The 16,059-nt window shown below is 31.4% G+C and overlaps 5 protein-coding genes across 5 annotated transcripts; 4 read left to right on the top strand and 1 right to left on the bottom strand.

Annotated features, from left to right (window-relative positions):
• On the top strand, window positions 488-2,885 carry LOC104791297 (BTB/POZ domain-containing protein At3g50780-like). The gene is made up of 2 exons (XM_010517147.2): window positions 488-1,627; window positions 1,710-2,885. The coding sequence occupies exons 1-2, from the start codon at window positions 992-994 to the stop codon at window positions 2,640-2,642; spliced, it is 1,569 nt and encodes a 522-aa protein (XP_010515449.1). The 5' UTR covers window positions 488-991; the 3' UTR covers window positions 2,643-2,885.
• Window positions 3,562-3,933, top strand: LOC109133337 (dnaJ homolog subfamily B member 5-like). Its single transcript, XM_019246356.1, has one exon. The coding sequence runs from the start codon at window positions 3,562-3,564 to the stop codon at window positions 3,931-3,933; it is 372 nt and encodes a 123-aa protein (XP_019101901.1).
• On the top strand, window positions 5,783-6,079 carry LOC104699057. Its single transcript, XM_010414409.2, is given in 3 exon segments — window positions 5,783-5,871; window positions 5,873-5,962; window positions 6,040-6,079. Coding segments are annotated over 3 exon segments (171 nt in total). The 5' UTR covers window positions 5,783-5,830.
• LOC104699056 (basic salivary proline-rich protein 2-like) lies at window positions 8,975-9,887 on the top strand. The gene is made up of 3 exons (XM_010414408.2): window positions 8,975-9,029; window positions 9,168-9,226; window positions 9,432-9,887. Exons 1-3 carry the CDS (start codon window positions 8,975-8,977, stop codon window positions 9,885-9,887), a joined length of 570 nt encoding a protein of 189 aa, XP_010412710.2.
• LOC104791296 (probable calcium-binding protein CML41) lies at window positions 11,135-11,992 on the bottom strand. The gene has a single exon (XM_010517146.2). It carries the CDS (start codon window positions 11,933-11,935, stop codon window positions 11,324-11,326), a length of 612 nt encoding a protein of 203 aa, XP_010515448.1. The 5' UTR covers window positions 11,936-11,992; the 3' UTR covers window positions 11,135-11,323.

Here is a 16,059-nt window from a genome sequence, read left to right as displayed (position 1 = left end):
TTCGAAGAAGAAAAAAAAAACACAGCTAATGCCTATATGTTCCACTACTAATTAAATGATTTATTGGAATTAATCTCCTTATAACCAAAATTATAATCCAAATTCATGGGCATGTGCATTGATTATTGTAAAACACAAATCTCTCAAGAAAGTGATGGTTTGTTTTGTAAGCCATCCATCCATCATTAAAGAAAGAATCTCAAGATTTTTTTTTTAACAAAAGAAAGAAACTTGTCCCCACATAAACATAAACAACACAAAACACACAACCACTTTAACATTTCAAAAATTCTGATTAGTCTCTCATTTAATCATATACTAGTATTTAAAAATTTCAAAACAGCAATAACGATGTTATATAGAGAGAGAGATGGAGAAGATAGCGTGGCTGTCTGGTCACTGAGAAATAAATTAATGTTTTTATAGAATATTTTTGATCAACAAGAAAGGCCCACAAATACATGTAATCATCAAAATCATGCGAATGGAGAGAGAGAGAGAGAGAGAGAGAGAGAGAGAGAGAGAGATGAGAGAGAGATGAGAGGAGACAAAGGTAAAGTGAAGATAAAGGAATCGTAGAGGAGACAAAGCACAATTGATGCATCTCTTTCTCTTCCTTTCTTGCTCTTTTTATTGTTTTGGCTTTATTCACTACTCACTCTCTTCTTCTTCTTCTTCTTTATTTTTCAATAATCCAATGTCTCTTTTATGATATTTATGCTAAAGCTTGCTTCTTTTGATTCTTTGAAACACCATTATTACCTCTTCAATCATTCATTCTACTACACAGCTGTTTTTGATTCAATCTTTTTACAAATTTTAGGGTTTTCTTTTGTGTTTTTTTTTTCCCCCAAATTTCTATAATTGACTCTCACTTCTTCTCTCTGTATCTTAGCTTTCTGGGGTCAGTTCTTTAATGGTGTGTGAAAGGTGAAAGCTTTAAGCTTTTGTGTTTTATATCTCTATCTCTCTATCTGTGTGTGTATTAGCAATGGCTGAGATCAAGATTGCAAAAGTAGAACAAGGGCAAACGAAGATTAGGAGTGTTCCTGTAGCTGTAACTCCTGAAGGTTTCTGGTGTTGTCCTTCTCCTGTTGCGTTTCAAAAGACTCTCAAGTCTCACCACTCTCTCACCAAACACAACAAACAGTCTTCTCCTCCTCCTCCTCCTCAACTTCCTAAACCGGAGAAGAAACCGTCCTCAACCACCATTAGATCCGTCATCGCCTCCGATGAGATTCATCAGAATTCGGCTAATTCCGATACCGTTCATAGTATTGCTGTTCCTGCGACGGTTCAAGAGAGACCACAGAGGCAAAAGGTTGAGACTTTACCTAGGAAAGTTGCGATTGAGTTTGGTGAACCTGGAAGTAGTGATGCTAAAGTGATTTTAGTAGGGAAGCAAGGCTTTTGTGTGAAGCTTAGTGTTCATAAGAAAGTTTTGGTTGATCATAGTAGTTTCTTTGCTAAGAAACTAGCTGAGAAAGATTCTGTTTTTGCTTGTCTTGAGATTGAGAGCTGTGAAGATGCTGAGATTTACGTTGAGACCATTGGGCTTATGTATTGTAAAGATATGAAGCAACGCCTTATGAAACAGAATGTAAGCAGAGTTCTCCGTGTCCTCAAGGTATTGCAGCTTAATCCCTCTCTTAGATTTGGTAAGTTTAGAGCTTTAGGGGAATGTCTAAGGACTTAGTTTGTTATTGCAGGTTGCAGAGCTTCTTGGTTTTAGTTCATGTATTCAATCTTGTTTAGATTACTTAGAAGCTGTGCCGTGGGTTGGGGAAGAAGAAGAGGAGAAAGTTATCTCATCGATTCTAAGATTAAAAACTGAAGGAGTAGGTGTCACGCCTGTTCTGAAAAGAGTTGCTTGTAATGCTGTGGATCCACCAAAAGAGACGCTCTCTCGCATCATCGAGCTTGTTTTAAGAAGCAAAGAGGAGAAAAGTAGACGTGAGATGAAATCTATTGTCCTGAAGCTTCTCAGAGAACAGAATGGTGCCAATGTAGCTGATAACTTCAACGAAACAATCTATTCCTCGTGCCAAAACTGCTTAGACTCGGTTTTGTCTCTGTTTAGACAAGCTTGTGAAGGAGAAAAACCTGAGACTGATACTAAACAGATAGCGGTAGAAGCGGATAACCTCACTTGGCTGCTTGATGTATTAGTGGAAAGACAAGCTGCAGAGGAGTTCTCAGTCACATGGGGAAATCAGAAGGAGCTCGCTTTGTTACATGAGAAGCTTCCTTTAATGTCGCGTTACCATATAAGCCGTGTGACATCTCGGCTCTTCATAGGGATTGGGAGGGGAGAATTGTTGCCTGCAAAAGACACTCGGCTTTTGCTGTTGACCACATGGTTGCAACCTCTGTTCAATGACTATAACTGGCTTCAACATGGTTGTAGATCGTTTGATGGTAAGCTAGTTGAGGAAGGAATTGGTCGGACTATACTGACATTGCCGTTGAAAGATCAGCAGAGCATTTTGTTGTCGTGGCTCGGGAGTTTTCTAAACGGAGGAGATGGATGTCCGAATCTTCAGAGAGCTTTTGAGGTTTGGTGGAGACGATCTTTCATTAGACCTTACTCAGATCGTCAAGCTAATGGTTCGTGTCATACAGATTCGACTTCAAAAGAGTGACTATATATAAAAAAAAGATGAGTAATCTTTGTTAGATTGTACAGTACTGCGTAACGTAGCTATTGGTTTGCTGATCTTGGTTTCCACAGTTTGGTTTTGCTTCGTTTAGATCGTACCATGGAGAAGGCAATGTCTTTTAGTGGTCGATCTTTTTCTTGATGTTTTGTAATTTTCAGTTTTCATAATGATGTATGTACATTTCTGATTCGATTTTTATACAATTTTAAATGTTTTTTGTTTGAATTTTGAAGTTTGAAATAGAAACGATTGATGTATACCATAACTTGAGAAAGAAGAAGTAGTTTCTACATCGTTATCAAGAAAGAAAGATGAAAAAAACAAAAAACACCAAAACTAGTCTAAGCTGTAAACTTGCTTCTGATGTTGGAAACCAACTTGTTGATCTTGTAGGTAACAGATTGACAACGATCTGGTTTGCGTAGCTTGTAGCTCTCAAGATATATCCGACGACTTCGTTTGTATTTAATGGTTTCTTCAGAAGAGAAGCACAATGAGTGAGAAGAACCGGACCCTAGTTCCTTCGAACCTGCCGATATAGTTTTCGGGTTTTCTTCATCATCCCACGCAGTTGAGAAAACTAAGTTCGATAATGTTCTCTCCATTCTCTTATGTTCTATCTAAGTATTCTCAAATTTCAATGTAAGAAGAGATTATGGATCAATTCGTTATGTATGTAATTGATGTATATATATATATAGTTAGAGTCGGCTATTTTAATATATCTCTTAATATGAATAGGATTTGTAAATAATTATAAAGATATTTTCCTTTATTTTATCTTTCATCAAGGAAAAAGGATTTGTAAATACGTATATAATTTTACAAGAATCAAAAAAAGAAACAAGTTTCAATCTAAAAACTAGAACGTTGTTATCAATCTTTTTGGTTTAGAGATAATATGTGTGACTTTGTGGATCATTACCGAGTTCTAGGGTTACCTCGTTATGGAGAATATTGTGATGGTGTGAAGATCGGCAAGGAACAGATTCGAAAAGCGTATTTGTGTAAGGCATTGAAATTACATCCTGATAAAAATTCTGATGATCCTAACAACGCTCACGAGGAGTTTCGTAAGCTCAAGAATTCTTATGATATTCTCATAGATCCCAAATCTAAAGAACTGTTTGATAATCTTCTCAGGGCCAAGTTCGAGAGGCAAAAACATAAGACACAGTCTCGTGAAGATGAGGAATTTTGGAACAACATTCCGGAAGAAAAAGAAAAGGAACAACAACCTAAGAGAAGAACTCAAGGGGATCCCGAGTTTTGAAAGAAGGTTCTAGAAGAAGAAGATGAAGAAGAAGAAACACATCAACCATCTGCCTCGGATGAGTCTGATCATGAATTTTGGAACCATCTATTGTTGTTCTTAACGTTTAAGCTAGATTGATCACCTAGATTAAGATCTTAGGTTTAACTCATCGTGGTACCAAAAGTGTTGTTGAGTTGCTAGAAAAGAATTTAGGTGAGCAAGGTGACTCTAAGCTAACGGAAGTTGAAGTTAAGGCACCTTGTAAACTTATCAAACTTGAACTTGTTATTGCGTGCTTGGTTTGCTAAATCTAAACAGAGGTTTAGGGTTTAGTTAATTCGTTGCATAGATAGCTAACGCTGCGGAAGTAGGTTAGTTTTACAACAGTGATTTAGTTCTAGAACGGTGTCTAATGCAACCCCATCTAACCACTTAGGTCCGAGAATCGTATTCCCCATAAATTCCCTGTGCCCAATATTTACTTCATGGTCAAAACAGTTTATTTACTTTCCAATTTTGATAGTTACTTGAAACACAAACCTTCTCTTTTGCTTTAGCTAGATTCGATCTTAATAAGTTTCATAGTGCAATTCTTGGTATCTGTGGATTTGATCCTAAAGTTTACAACGATACCACTAGATCGTGGTGGAGTACACATTAGGTTTTAATTGACCTTTGATCAACACTCTGTACTCTACACTTTCTTGGACGAATACTGATATGCCAATTCCGGTTCATCTGTGGAAGCGCTTTACTAAACCGGAAAATTGTGAATTTCATTATTCTTTTTATACACTACAAAATATAGAGAAAAAAAAATATTTTTTATGTTGTTGTTGCGGTAATATATGTTTGGATACAAACTAATGTCCCACGCAACAAGATTAGAAAATAAGTTTCTAATACATATAAGTCAAGTCCAACTCCAATTACAATATGCGATTTTTTGGGAAGGAGCCTAATAAAAAATCTCTGAAGGCTGGACCACTTGGGTCCAAAACGGATAATATCATACTAAGATGAGAGTTGATTTTGGCTTGGAAAGCCCACCTATTGGTATCAGAGTCTAGGTCAAAAAGTGGACATGGAGATTGGGTGGTCGGCTCTGTATTCGATGTGGAAGATTCTCTCAAAAAGATGACATGATTAAGGGTGCCTCAAAAATACTTTAAGAATAAAAGGGTATAGGAGTTTAGGTACCTGAATTTCGCTGAAGGGGAGACTATAGGATCATGTACTTGGGTTTGGACGATGTAAACCGAATTTCAATTTAGTATTGTGAATGCAATTTTTTCAATTTTAAAATTCAAAACCAACATAACACAAAAATAAAATTGTGATTATTTCCGGTTCAGCTGGACTTCCCCTCCTCAAACTAAGCCGGTAAATAGTACAATTAATAAATAATAAATTTAAAAATAAATTTAAATAAAAAATTAATGTTTATATTGACTTTTATCGATGTTTTAATTTTTTTACATTAAATTTATTTGTGTTACCACATACTTTTAAAACATATATATTTAAAATTATATAAAATATTTATGTATTTATATTATATATATATTTTTATTAGATATTTGAAGACTGCGGGCTAACACGCCAATCTGCAAGCATAACCCACTAAAACCTATAATCCGTTTGGGCAAGGCCTGTAAAACCCACAGACATAATATTTTATGTCCATGCCCGCTTGACACCCAACTATATACCCTAAACCATACCGTGATGATCAAACTAGAGCCAAAGTGGTCTTTACCATAATTTTTATTGTACATATAGATTTTATTTTTGTTACACCAAAGGTCGATATACATATGTATATATTAATATTATTATTATTATGATTACTTTCATAGGTTTGACATTGATTATACATAGATTTTCTAGCAAATGCATTTACAACCTGTCGCAAATGCTAAGTCGCATGTCCAGTTACACCCAGGCGGACATGGCAGTTTTTGCGGATACACGGTCACTTGGTTCATCATATGCGAGATGGGTTTGGGCTGCAGCAGACTTCGACTCTCAACCATTCCATAATTAAGTACGTTTAAACCTAAGAATAAATTAATTGTTATTACAGTAAAAATATATTTTCAAATTTTCAAATATTGTTTATAGAATCGTTCAAATAAGTCTCATACTCAATCATATAGATTAAGAAATTACTTACATGTGAACATAGCAAGGAGATAAAGAAAAGTAAAAATATTCAAAAATTTATTCATTTTCACGGAAAACTTATGGTTACGAAAGAAAAGATGGAATGCAAAGAAAAATAACAATGTTGAATTTGATAATTATCACCCTTATGATATAATTTCTTATATATAGTTGTATTTTTAGTTCTAAGATATGTATATCTTTTTTGGTATGATATGATTTCTTATCTTATTATATAAAGCTTGGTTTCAAAGTTACTTATTAATAAAATTCTGACATTTGTCAATTGTATTAATAAGATGTTGACACATGTTAATTTTAGATTTACTAAAATATTATCTAAAAAATATAAAATTTCTAAACCTATCATAAAAAAGGAATGTTATACATAAATAACAAAAAAATTATTAATATACAAAAAAGTTAAACTAATTTCTAATTTATTTAAAAAATCTCTTTTTGTATTATAAGATTTTCTTAACAATTTTATGCAAAATTGTTGGTTAATTTCAAATTCTATTATTGTTTATAGTGTGCAGGCTTTTACATAATTAGCTGAATTCTTTTAGCATATAAAACTTGGTTTGCAAATTAGTCATTAATATGATAGTAACAAGTGTTAAGTTTATCGTCATCAATAAGTTTTTGACAAGTGTCAAAGAAATAAATAAAAATATTATTAACAAAGCTTGGTTTTTAAAATTAATCGTGAACGTGACATGTGTTACTTTATAGATTTAAGATATTAACTCAAAATAATTCGGCAATATGAGCATGATAGATCTAAGATTACCACACATGTAAAAATGAAATATTTATTTTTATCTTATGTGACATGATATGTGTTATGATTTAGTTAATATATTTACATTATTTATTTTAAATTTATATTGTAAAAAATAAATACTCATTTTATTTCAGTAAAAGATATGTAAGATGAGTATTTTTTTTTAATAATACTTTGAATTTCTTATGTTGTACTATATTTGATTGTTTATTTTAGTATCTATCGTATATCTTTAAATTATTTAAGATTTATATATCGTCGTGCTCATATTTTTTTTTTCTCAATTTCTTAACCTTTATTGGTTAGTCATCTTAAGTTGTTCATAGAGACATTTAATAGGTAGTGATTGTAGCACCCTCGTTTCAAAGAATATGGTGGTGCATGCAGAAAATTTTTAAAAATTCAATTTGACTAAAGTGCATTTATCTTTCTGGTCAACCATCATGAGAGAACTCCACATTTAACTTTGAATTTCTTATGTTGTACTATATTTGATTGTTTATTTTAGTATCTATCGTATATCTTTAAATTATTTAAGATTTATATATCATCGTGCTCATATTTTTTCTCTCAATTTCTTAACCTTTATTGGTTGGTCATCTTAAGGTGTTCATAGAGACATTTAGTAGGTAGTGATTGTAGCACCCTCGTTTCAAAGAATATGGTGGTGCATGCAGAAAAATTTTAAAAATTCGATTTGACTAAAGTGCATTTATCTTTCTGGTCAACCATCATGAGAGAACTCCACAGTTAATTTTGCTTGAGCTGTGAAAGTTTTATGATAGACTATATTTGAGGAAGTGATTGTTGGAATTATGCGAGTGAGAAAAAAACACGGCAAAAGATCATGTAATGATTTTTAAGATCTGTAAACAAGTCTTAAAGAGGACGTCCTCCCAAACATAGTGTACCGACTATCGAATAAAAGTAAGCTCATAGGCCTAGAAAGGACGTGGACCCCACTTAAGAGGTGGCGGTCGGAACTTTGCAGTGATAAAGAGCTTATTTTAATAATAAAGTATCTTTGAATGTAAACCTATTTTTTTAATAGTAAAATATATAGTAAAATTGGATGTTAATAACATGACGGTTTGATAGCATGTTTGCATGTCAAATAATTTGTGAAAAATTGTGAAATCATAATTTAGATGAGATTGTGAAATCACGTTTTGCGATAATAATGATGAATATATGGTGAAAGTTTTAGTTATTAATAATTTAGCTTTAAAGTGTTATTATTATTATTATAAGAAATTTAAAATTTACAAATATAAATTAGTGTATTAAAAGCAAAAAATGAATATATTTTTTTCCCCTAACAAAAAGTATGATATATATATATATATATTTACTTTCTAATAATAATTTATATCTATAACAAAATATTAATAATTTTTTTGTCAAATGTAAATTTATTGAATTATTTTAAAATCCGCACATTGAGCGGATCCTAATCTAGTGTATATATATGCCAATATGTTTAAATAACTAGGGGTATTTTCAAAAATAGAAACCTAAAAAAAAGTTATAAAAATTAATTTAACATATTGTAATTGTGTAAAAGAGGGTAAAAATAAATGTTCAAGAAAAATGCTATCTTTGAAAACAGTATCTCAAAAGTGCATTTCCAACAAATTCTCAAATAACTATGCACTACACTTTACTACAAGTCAAAGTAAATCTTTTGGTCAATATTTTTATTTTTCTAACAATTAACATATTTACAATTTAATAATCAAAATATTTATAAAATCATGACCAACTAATTTGATAGAAAGTGACTAATTGTGAAACATTAAAATGTAAATGTTTTGATGACTAATTATAAATATGGTAATTGTCTGAAATTATTTTTTTGATGAAAAGTTTTACTTTGAATTATAATAAATGTGTAATAATATGGTAATTGTAAATATGTTGAATGCATAATTATTTAGACCTAATGGCATATATACATTAGTAAATATTTATCAATTTGCCAACACATTTATTCACCACTACAAACTTGTGTAATGGTGAATATATATATAGAGAAGCATGTCTTACTCTTCCAAACAAAAAAACTAAAATCTATATCTTGTTTTCTCCAAAAAATGCTTTCAAAAGATGAAGTTGGTGGTTCTCATGTCGTTCTTGCTCCTTTTTCCATTGTGTTCCTCAAGTAATATTAGATTTTTTTAAATCATCTAATTAAATAATTTTACATTTTTAATATCAAAGATCTGTTATAATTATTATCGATTTCACACTTGTAATCTATTAATATGGTTGCTTATTGAATCCACCTTTTCTCTTTTAGGGCTTGAAGAGAGCCATGGAAATGGAGTTCTTCACACCGACCAATATTCAATAAATATGGTAATTAATAGTATTAACGAAAATGTATATTTTTCATAGATACTTATTTCTATATGATTAATAATCAATACTTTCTCTATTTTCAATCACTTCAAAATAAATATACAATATTATCAGTCACTTCAACATAGATATACATATGGTAATTATTGTGAAATTTTTCACCAAGCAAAAAAATAATATAGGTTGAAGAGAGTAATCCAAAATGATGGATTATTCGAAAACAAGCTCAAACCCAAGTCGTGATCAGACGATAAATGGATGGGGGCGTCCTGTGCGGTCGCCGCCACCGCAGATTAACGATAAGAATCATCAGATAGTAAACCTTTGGGGCCGTCCGGTGCGACCACCGCCACCGCAGATGAACGATAAGAATCATGAGACAATAAATCTTTGGGGTCGTCCGGTGCGACCACCGCCACCACAAATGAACTACAATTATTATCAACCAATAAACTGGAGTCGTCCTGTGAAACCACCCCCACCAAATATGAATTCTAAGAATCATCTGACAATAAACGGTTGGAGTCGTCCTGTGCAACCACCTCTACCGCAAATGAACTATAAGAATCACCAGACAATAAACCTCTGGGGTCGTCCTGTGCGACCACCACCACCACAGAGGAACTACAAAAATCATGATGATGAAATAAATATCTAAATATATGATAATTATATGATATGTATAACTGTCCAATTAATTAAATAAAATATTATAATAAACTTTGTCAATTGTTAAAAAAAAGATTTGCTAAAAATTTGTTTGAACCCTTTCCCCTTAATTATCATGATAATAATCATGTGACTCAACAAATTTGATGATGCAATGTTTTCCAATATGTTTATTTGTCTTTGAGTAATTGTTTTATTCTTTATTAAGATTTTTTTTTTGACAAACTTTCTTTATAAAAAAATTCAAAAGACAATCATCTATAATAACATTTTGAAGTGCATTTTAGAAAATAAATTTTGCTTGAGTAAAATATTACACAAAATGCCATCATATTTAAGAAAAAAAAATAACTCACGAAGGGTATATACGTAATATATATTATATATGATTTCTTATATACATGTTATTAAACAGCCTTACAACTAATTTTCTACTATCTCAACAACCAAACACAATTAATGTTCCATAATTAATAATACAAATGTTTAAAAGATTTTTCTTAATATTTAAAATTATAATTCTTCTATCATATTTGTTTGATTTTGTTTTAATTGCTATGAATCATCATGTAATACATAAAATTAATTAAAAAATTTGGCATCTAGATAAAAAGGTTTGATCCTTTATAATTTTGAAGTTTCTTTTGATGTTTTCGTCCTAGTTTATTTGCCTTGCTTGTATTTTCTTTACAGGAAATCGGCAGGAGGCAGAAAAATATTGGGTTAACTATCAACAATATAGTCTAAATTTTATATCAAAATTAAGCTTTTAAAAAATTTATATATTTATTTTTTAAAGATAAAACCGAATAGTATAAAACCTAGATTATAAATTCTAAACAGGTAAGACATGAACAAAAAAATAATAAAATCTAAATTTTTTAACTCAAACTCTTAAATAAAAATTAAATAGAAACTCATCTGATGGAAAAAAATCGTCTTTGATATAATCATTAAGCATCGTAGAGCAATGTATTTTATTGTTTTCATATGATATAATTGATATTAGCCTAATAGCTAGGTACACGATAACTCGTACTCAATGCTTTCCAAACCAAAACAAAATAAAGAAAGAAAAAGTGAAGAACATAATCAACATATGGCGAATGTCCAGCAGAGCCAAAGTCAGAATAAATTCTCCAACTTTCAATGGTATGTGTGTCTTTGCATCATTTCTATTAAAGTACAACATATATAGAATAACACTCCTTGTTTATTTATCTTAAGTCATTGAGATAAATCAAGCTTAAATATTCACCATTCATAAATTTAATTATTTCCATCACAACTAAATCTCAACCACAATTCAATAATTTCAGTTCAAACATAACCCCTATATTCAAACTAGCTCACACACATACACTCCATAAACATTGTTCGAGCATGTAGTAGGGTAATTATATAAAAAGGAAAAAATTAACTAAACTAAACCGTCATCATTTGACGAAACTCATGAAAGTCAAGAACGCCATTACCATCAATATCGTAAAATTTTATCATGGCTTCACACTCTCCGTACGTTCTTGATTCCCCTAACTTCACAAGCATCTTTTGCAAACCCTTTGGTGTTATGCATCCTGATCCTTTCTCCACCTCGAACATCTCGAACGCCGTCTTCAACTCTCCGCCACCGTCACCGTCAAGATCTCTTCTTGTCATCAACCCAACGAAGTCCTCAAACCCTAGAGAACCGTCTGCGTCGGTGTCGACTTCGTTTATCGCCTCTTGAGCTGCCTCGTGAGATATATACTCACCGACAGAGCCGAAGTAGTCTCGGAGCTCAAAGGCTGAGATCTTACCGTCCCCGTTGCTGTCAAAATGGCTGAAGACTCGACGGAGCTCTTTGTCCAAGGAGTCGTGACTCTTTGTGTTGTTGTTGTTGTTGTCATCGGTGTTGCTTCTTGGGGAGTTTAAGGTTGACGAAGAGTTGGATTTTGGTGACCCTCGTCGGTTTTGAAAACTTAGGTTTAACTTTAAGGTTTTAGTGGAAAACCATTTGAATGAATTGGAGGAAGGTTTCTCTTGTTGAGTTGCCATGTCGGATCTTTGAGATTTTATGATGTGGGGTGTTATTCTACTTAGTCTTTAACCCACCTCTATATATAACATGATAGACTCACTGACTCACCATGTTGATCAATTTTAAAATGCATATATAATAATATTAATACATTATCTAGGAAAGTCAATTTGGTTCTTGTGACGATCGTATCCGGATTTTTGGACAATTCATCTTCTATTATAATCTAATAATATATTTTATAGAATTAAGAGTCCTTTGATATATTCACTTTCGTTAATAGTTCAACTGGTAAAGACTTTTTCGTAAAATCTAGAACTCGCCGGTTTGAAAGACAACGTTTGAAAAAAGACCATATAAAATACTTTAATCTCTGACTTGAGGACATGTACGAGTCTAAGCCTGAAATTTCTTAGTAATTCAAAAAAAAAATTATATATATATATATATATATATTCACTCTCTAGCTAGGACATTTCATTCATTTCGGATTGAAAAATATAGCTTACTTCTCCAAAAAATATTCAATAGTTTGGATTTAAGGAGGATATGATATTTGAACTTGTTATGTCTGAACATTAGCTGGTGGGGGATTTAATCTTATTGTATTTTATATAATTGAAAGGTTATATTAAAAATTGAATTCCGGAAAACAAAAGAATGAAAGAGTTATATTAAAAAAATTAAATATAATAAGAAAGACATGCATATTTTGTCCGAAAATCCAAGGGAACAAAAACGAGGTCCATGTTTTGTCCTGAAGGGGAATTTCGAAGAAGGTGCTTATAAGATATGTGTTGATGGCGTAGGCTCAGAGATTAAATGATTAGATGGGTAAAAGACAAAAGCTTTCTGAAATTTCATCGCAACTTCCTTAGTGAATTATTAATTATATAATATGACCCATCTCTATAAATTTCGATTGACTCTTCTTGTTGCATTACATCTTAAGTAATCAATCATTAGCTTTTAGGTGCACTACACACACATTACTAATTTTGAGATTCACCAAAATAGTTTGATACAAAACAATTCACCATTTTATTCTGATGCAAAGCTATTCACCACTAATTTGATGTATTCTTATTTTAAACTTCTGATATCTTATAATCAGGTCCGGCCCGCCGCACATCCCTGTGACACAAATGTATTGGACCTCTAATTCTGTTTGAAATTTTTAGTAAAAAAGTTAGACCCAACTAAACATTTACATTGCAAATATAGGTCTCACTTTTCAAAAAAATTAAGATTTGGTCTAAATATTTTAATTTTTATCTATGTATTATTCCAAAAATAGGCCTCTATTTTATGAACTCTTAAGATTTTGCTTCAACTTTTAAAATTTACCTTATAAAATCCATTTAAAAAATGATAAAATCCATTAAAAAAATGTTTATGTATTGGGCCTCATTTTTTTTTGGACCCGCACTGCTTATAATACAACTAGATAGATATTCCTAGCAGAGAGCCGCACGAAAAAAGCTGTCTTCCTAATCAATATTGTTTTTTTTCCTCCTCACAAGTTCCACCACAAACAAATTTAGCCATTTGCTTGATGTAGTGTCTTTGTTATTATAGGTAATGAAAAGAGAGTATACCTAACTACAAGGTAGAAAACAACAAAACAAAAAATAATTGTTTACTTGTTAAGAAAAACGATTGGGATCAAAGCATTTAATTGATTTTGTATCTAATACAACATATAATAAAATCCAACATAACCTAAAATAATAATACACAAGTGACAACACCAAATGTTCATTAGGCCCAACATTATGGAGTCATAATATGGCCCATGTTAAGCTGTTACAAGCCTCGTTTCTCTCACGAGCTTCATCACCCCCCTAAACTATAGTCTTAAGCGAATTGGAATTTCGCATTATGATGTATGAATATGTTAGTCTGATAGCTTGCCTTATTATCGTTAGCACATTGTAATAAAAAAAAAACGCAAGCGCTTAATATCTTTTATGTTTCAAAGTTAGACAAATTGATTTGAAATTTTTTAGTTTATCATCAATTTTGGAGTGTCTAAGTAGAGTAAGGAAGGCATTCGTCATACAACGAATAGGCAAATTTTCTAAAGAAAAATTGATTTCTCTGACAAGGGATGGATACAGTTCATAGGCCTTTCTCGTATGTGGAAGCTTTGTACTTTAGAAAACGTGCGTTCTCTTGGTGGTTGGGAAAAAATAATCGTCGGTCCGATATTGACCAAAAAAATATAGTGCGAAATAATCTTCATCTGCCAAATTTTCTTGCGAGCCGATTTGGATCATGAGAGTTGGTTAGGCTGATCTTTGGCATTTTGTCCACCGGCCTAATTTGTCACTCATATATAATATGCAGACTTGACTTTTTAAAGCGTTATAGTAATGTAGATCTTTTTTTTTATAATGAAAAATCAATAACCTTCTCTTTAATCGCAAGTGAGCTCGATGGATCATGGAGAAAATGCTTACGGATTTTAGTTTTCTTTTTCATTTGGGGAATAAAAAGCTTTAAATAATGTCAAATTAACAGATAATTTGGAGTTTTTTCGGTAATATAAACAAAATGTTTGGTCTTTTAAGCATTTTTTGGTATGTTTCTTGTGTAAGTTGAGTATTAAAATATTACTTTTCGATATCTAATACTATAACTACAGTTCATGATATATTTAATCCTTGAGTTGACCTAGCGAAAGAATCTAAATTACATGCATGTTCATTGGTATACTACACTATATATTAATCCGTCGAGATCCAGACGGAATCCCCATTGGGTTGACTCACACGCATCATCTTTTATATTCGTGAATAATTTACATAAACATATATAATGTAGTTAGCATGTGCTTATTAATCATTTAACTATTTCTTAATAATCGCACATATATATGACATAGATTTATAGATTTAGGTATTTATATATACAATATGTTCATAACTCAAGTAGAAATCCTAGTATGTATGTAAACGAAAAGTATTTAAAGTCTACGTGATTTCTATTCACAGCGACCATATAAGTCTACGTGAGTTATGTTTACCCAAATTAGTCGATTCAAACCTAAGATTCCTTCATACATTATTGGGTTACAGAAATAGAACAGATATATAGACTAAGACTTGTAGTTTGCTTCTTTGTTTAATCAAGTAGTCGACAACGCGCTGACTTGTTGACTTTTGATGTGCAGTAATTAACAAGAAGACAACCTCGTAATACTTGGCCGGCGAGTTTATTTCATTTACGCAAGAAAAAAACAACCAAATTACTGGATATTGTTGTACTATATGAATATTAAGTACAATGATCAAATCAACTATATATTATGGTGTCATTGAATAGACAGCTCAAATTTGGAATCGACCGAAGAAACTGCAACCTCTATGACAATATCGTCATTACTCATTAGAATGATCAATATCTAGCCAAATCATATTGAACATTCGTACTAAAAGTTTTCTTCTGTATGACTTATATTTTTCATATATAAGTTAATTATATTAAGTATTACGTTATTAACTATCAAAATCTCAATTCATACGACAAAAAATATAATCTGATACATTGTGTGATGTCATTAAATTATCGAAGATGAATCCTTTACACCTTTAACTAATTATTTAAAGATTAAATCTCATAACGATCATCAATTTTGTTCGTTAAAATAAGCTTGTAACGCACAATACGACGTTACATTTAAAAGATTATTTTAAAAACCTTTGAGCACAACATCATTCTAACTTTGTTTTAATTATTCTTTTTGTTAACAAATTAAGTTAATGATGATGCTTCTAATTTTGTTAACATATGTTAAGTTGTTTATTCGAAATTTCGAATGTATAAGATATAGTCATGATGATAAGTCTAAGTTCTGATTAAGCTACGTATTATGTTAAATTTCCATACTAAAATTCAATGGAAGAAGGTAAACGTGAAGTCAACAGTAAAAACCAAAAAGCTTTATTTGAAAATTCATAAACAGAAACGCTCTAGTAACGTATATGTATTTGTTGTTACATCTTTTAGACTCGCCGTAGTACATTTATCGGTAGATAATATATTCACAATTATTATAACTTTATAGGTATCGAATTTATTATGCTAGAAGTAGGCAATGCGTTACGAGAGTAACTACCACCACCAAACTAATTTACAT

Source organism: Camelina sativa, chromosome 6 (genome assembly GCF_000633955.1).
Source record: "Camelina sativa cultivar DH55 chromosome 6, Cs, whole genome shotgun sequence".
In the NCBI taxonomy this organism is placed as follows: Eukaryota; Viridiplantae; Streptophyta; class Magnoliopsida; order Brassicales; family Brassicaceae; genus Camelina; species Camelina sativa.
Note: the sequence above shows the minus strand (reverse complement) of the source record. Positions and strands in the feature narration are given on the sequence as shown.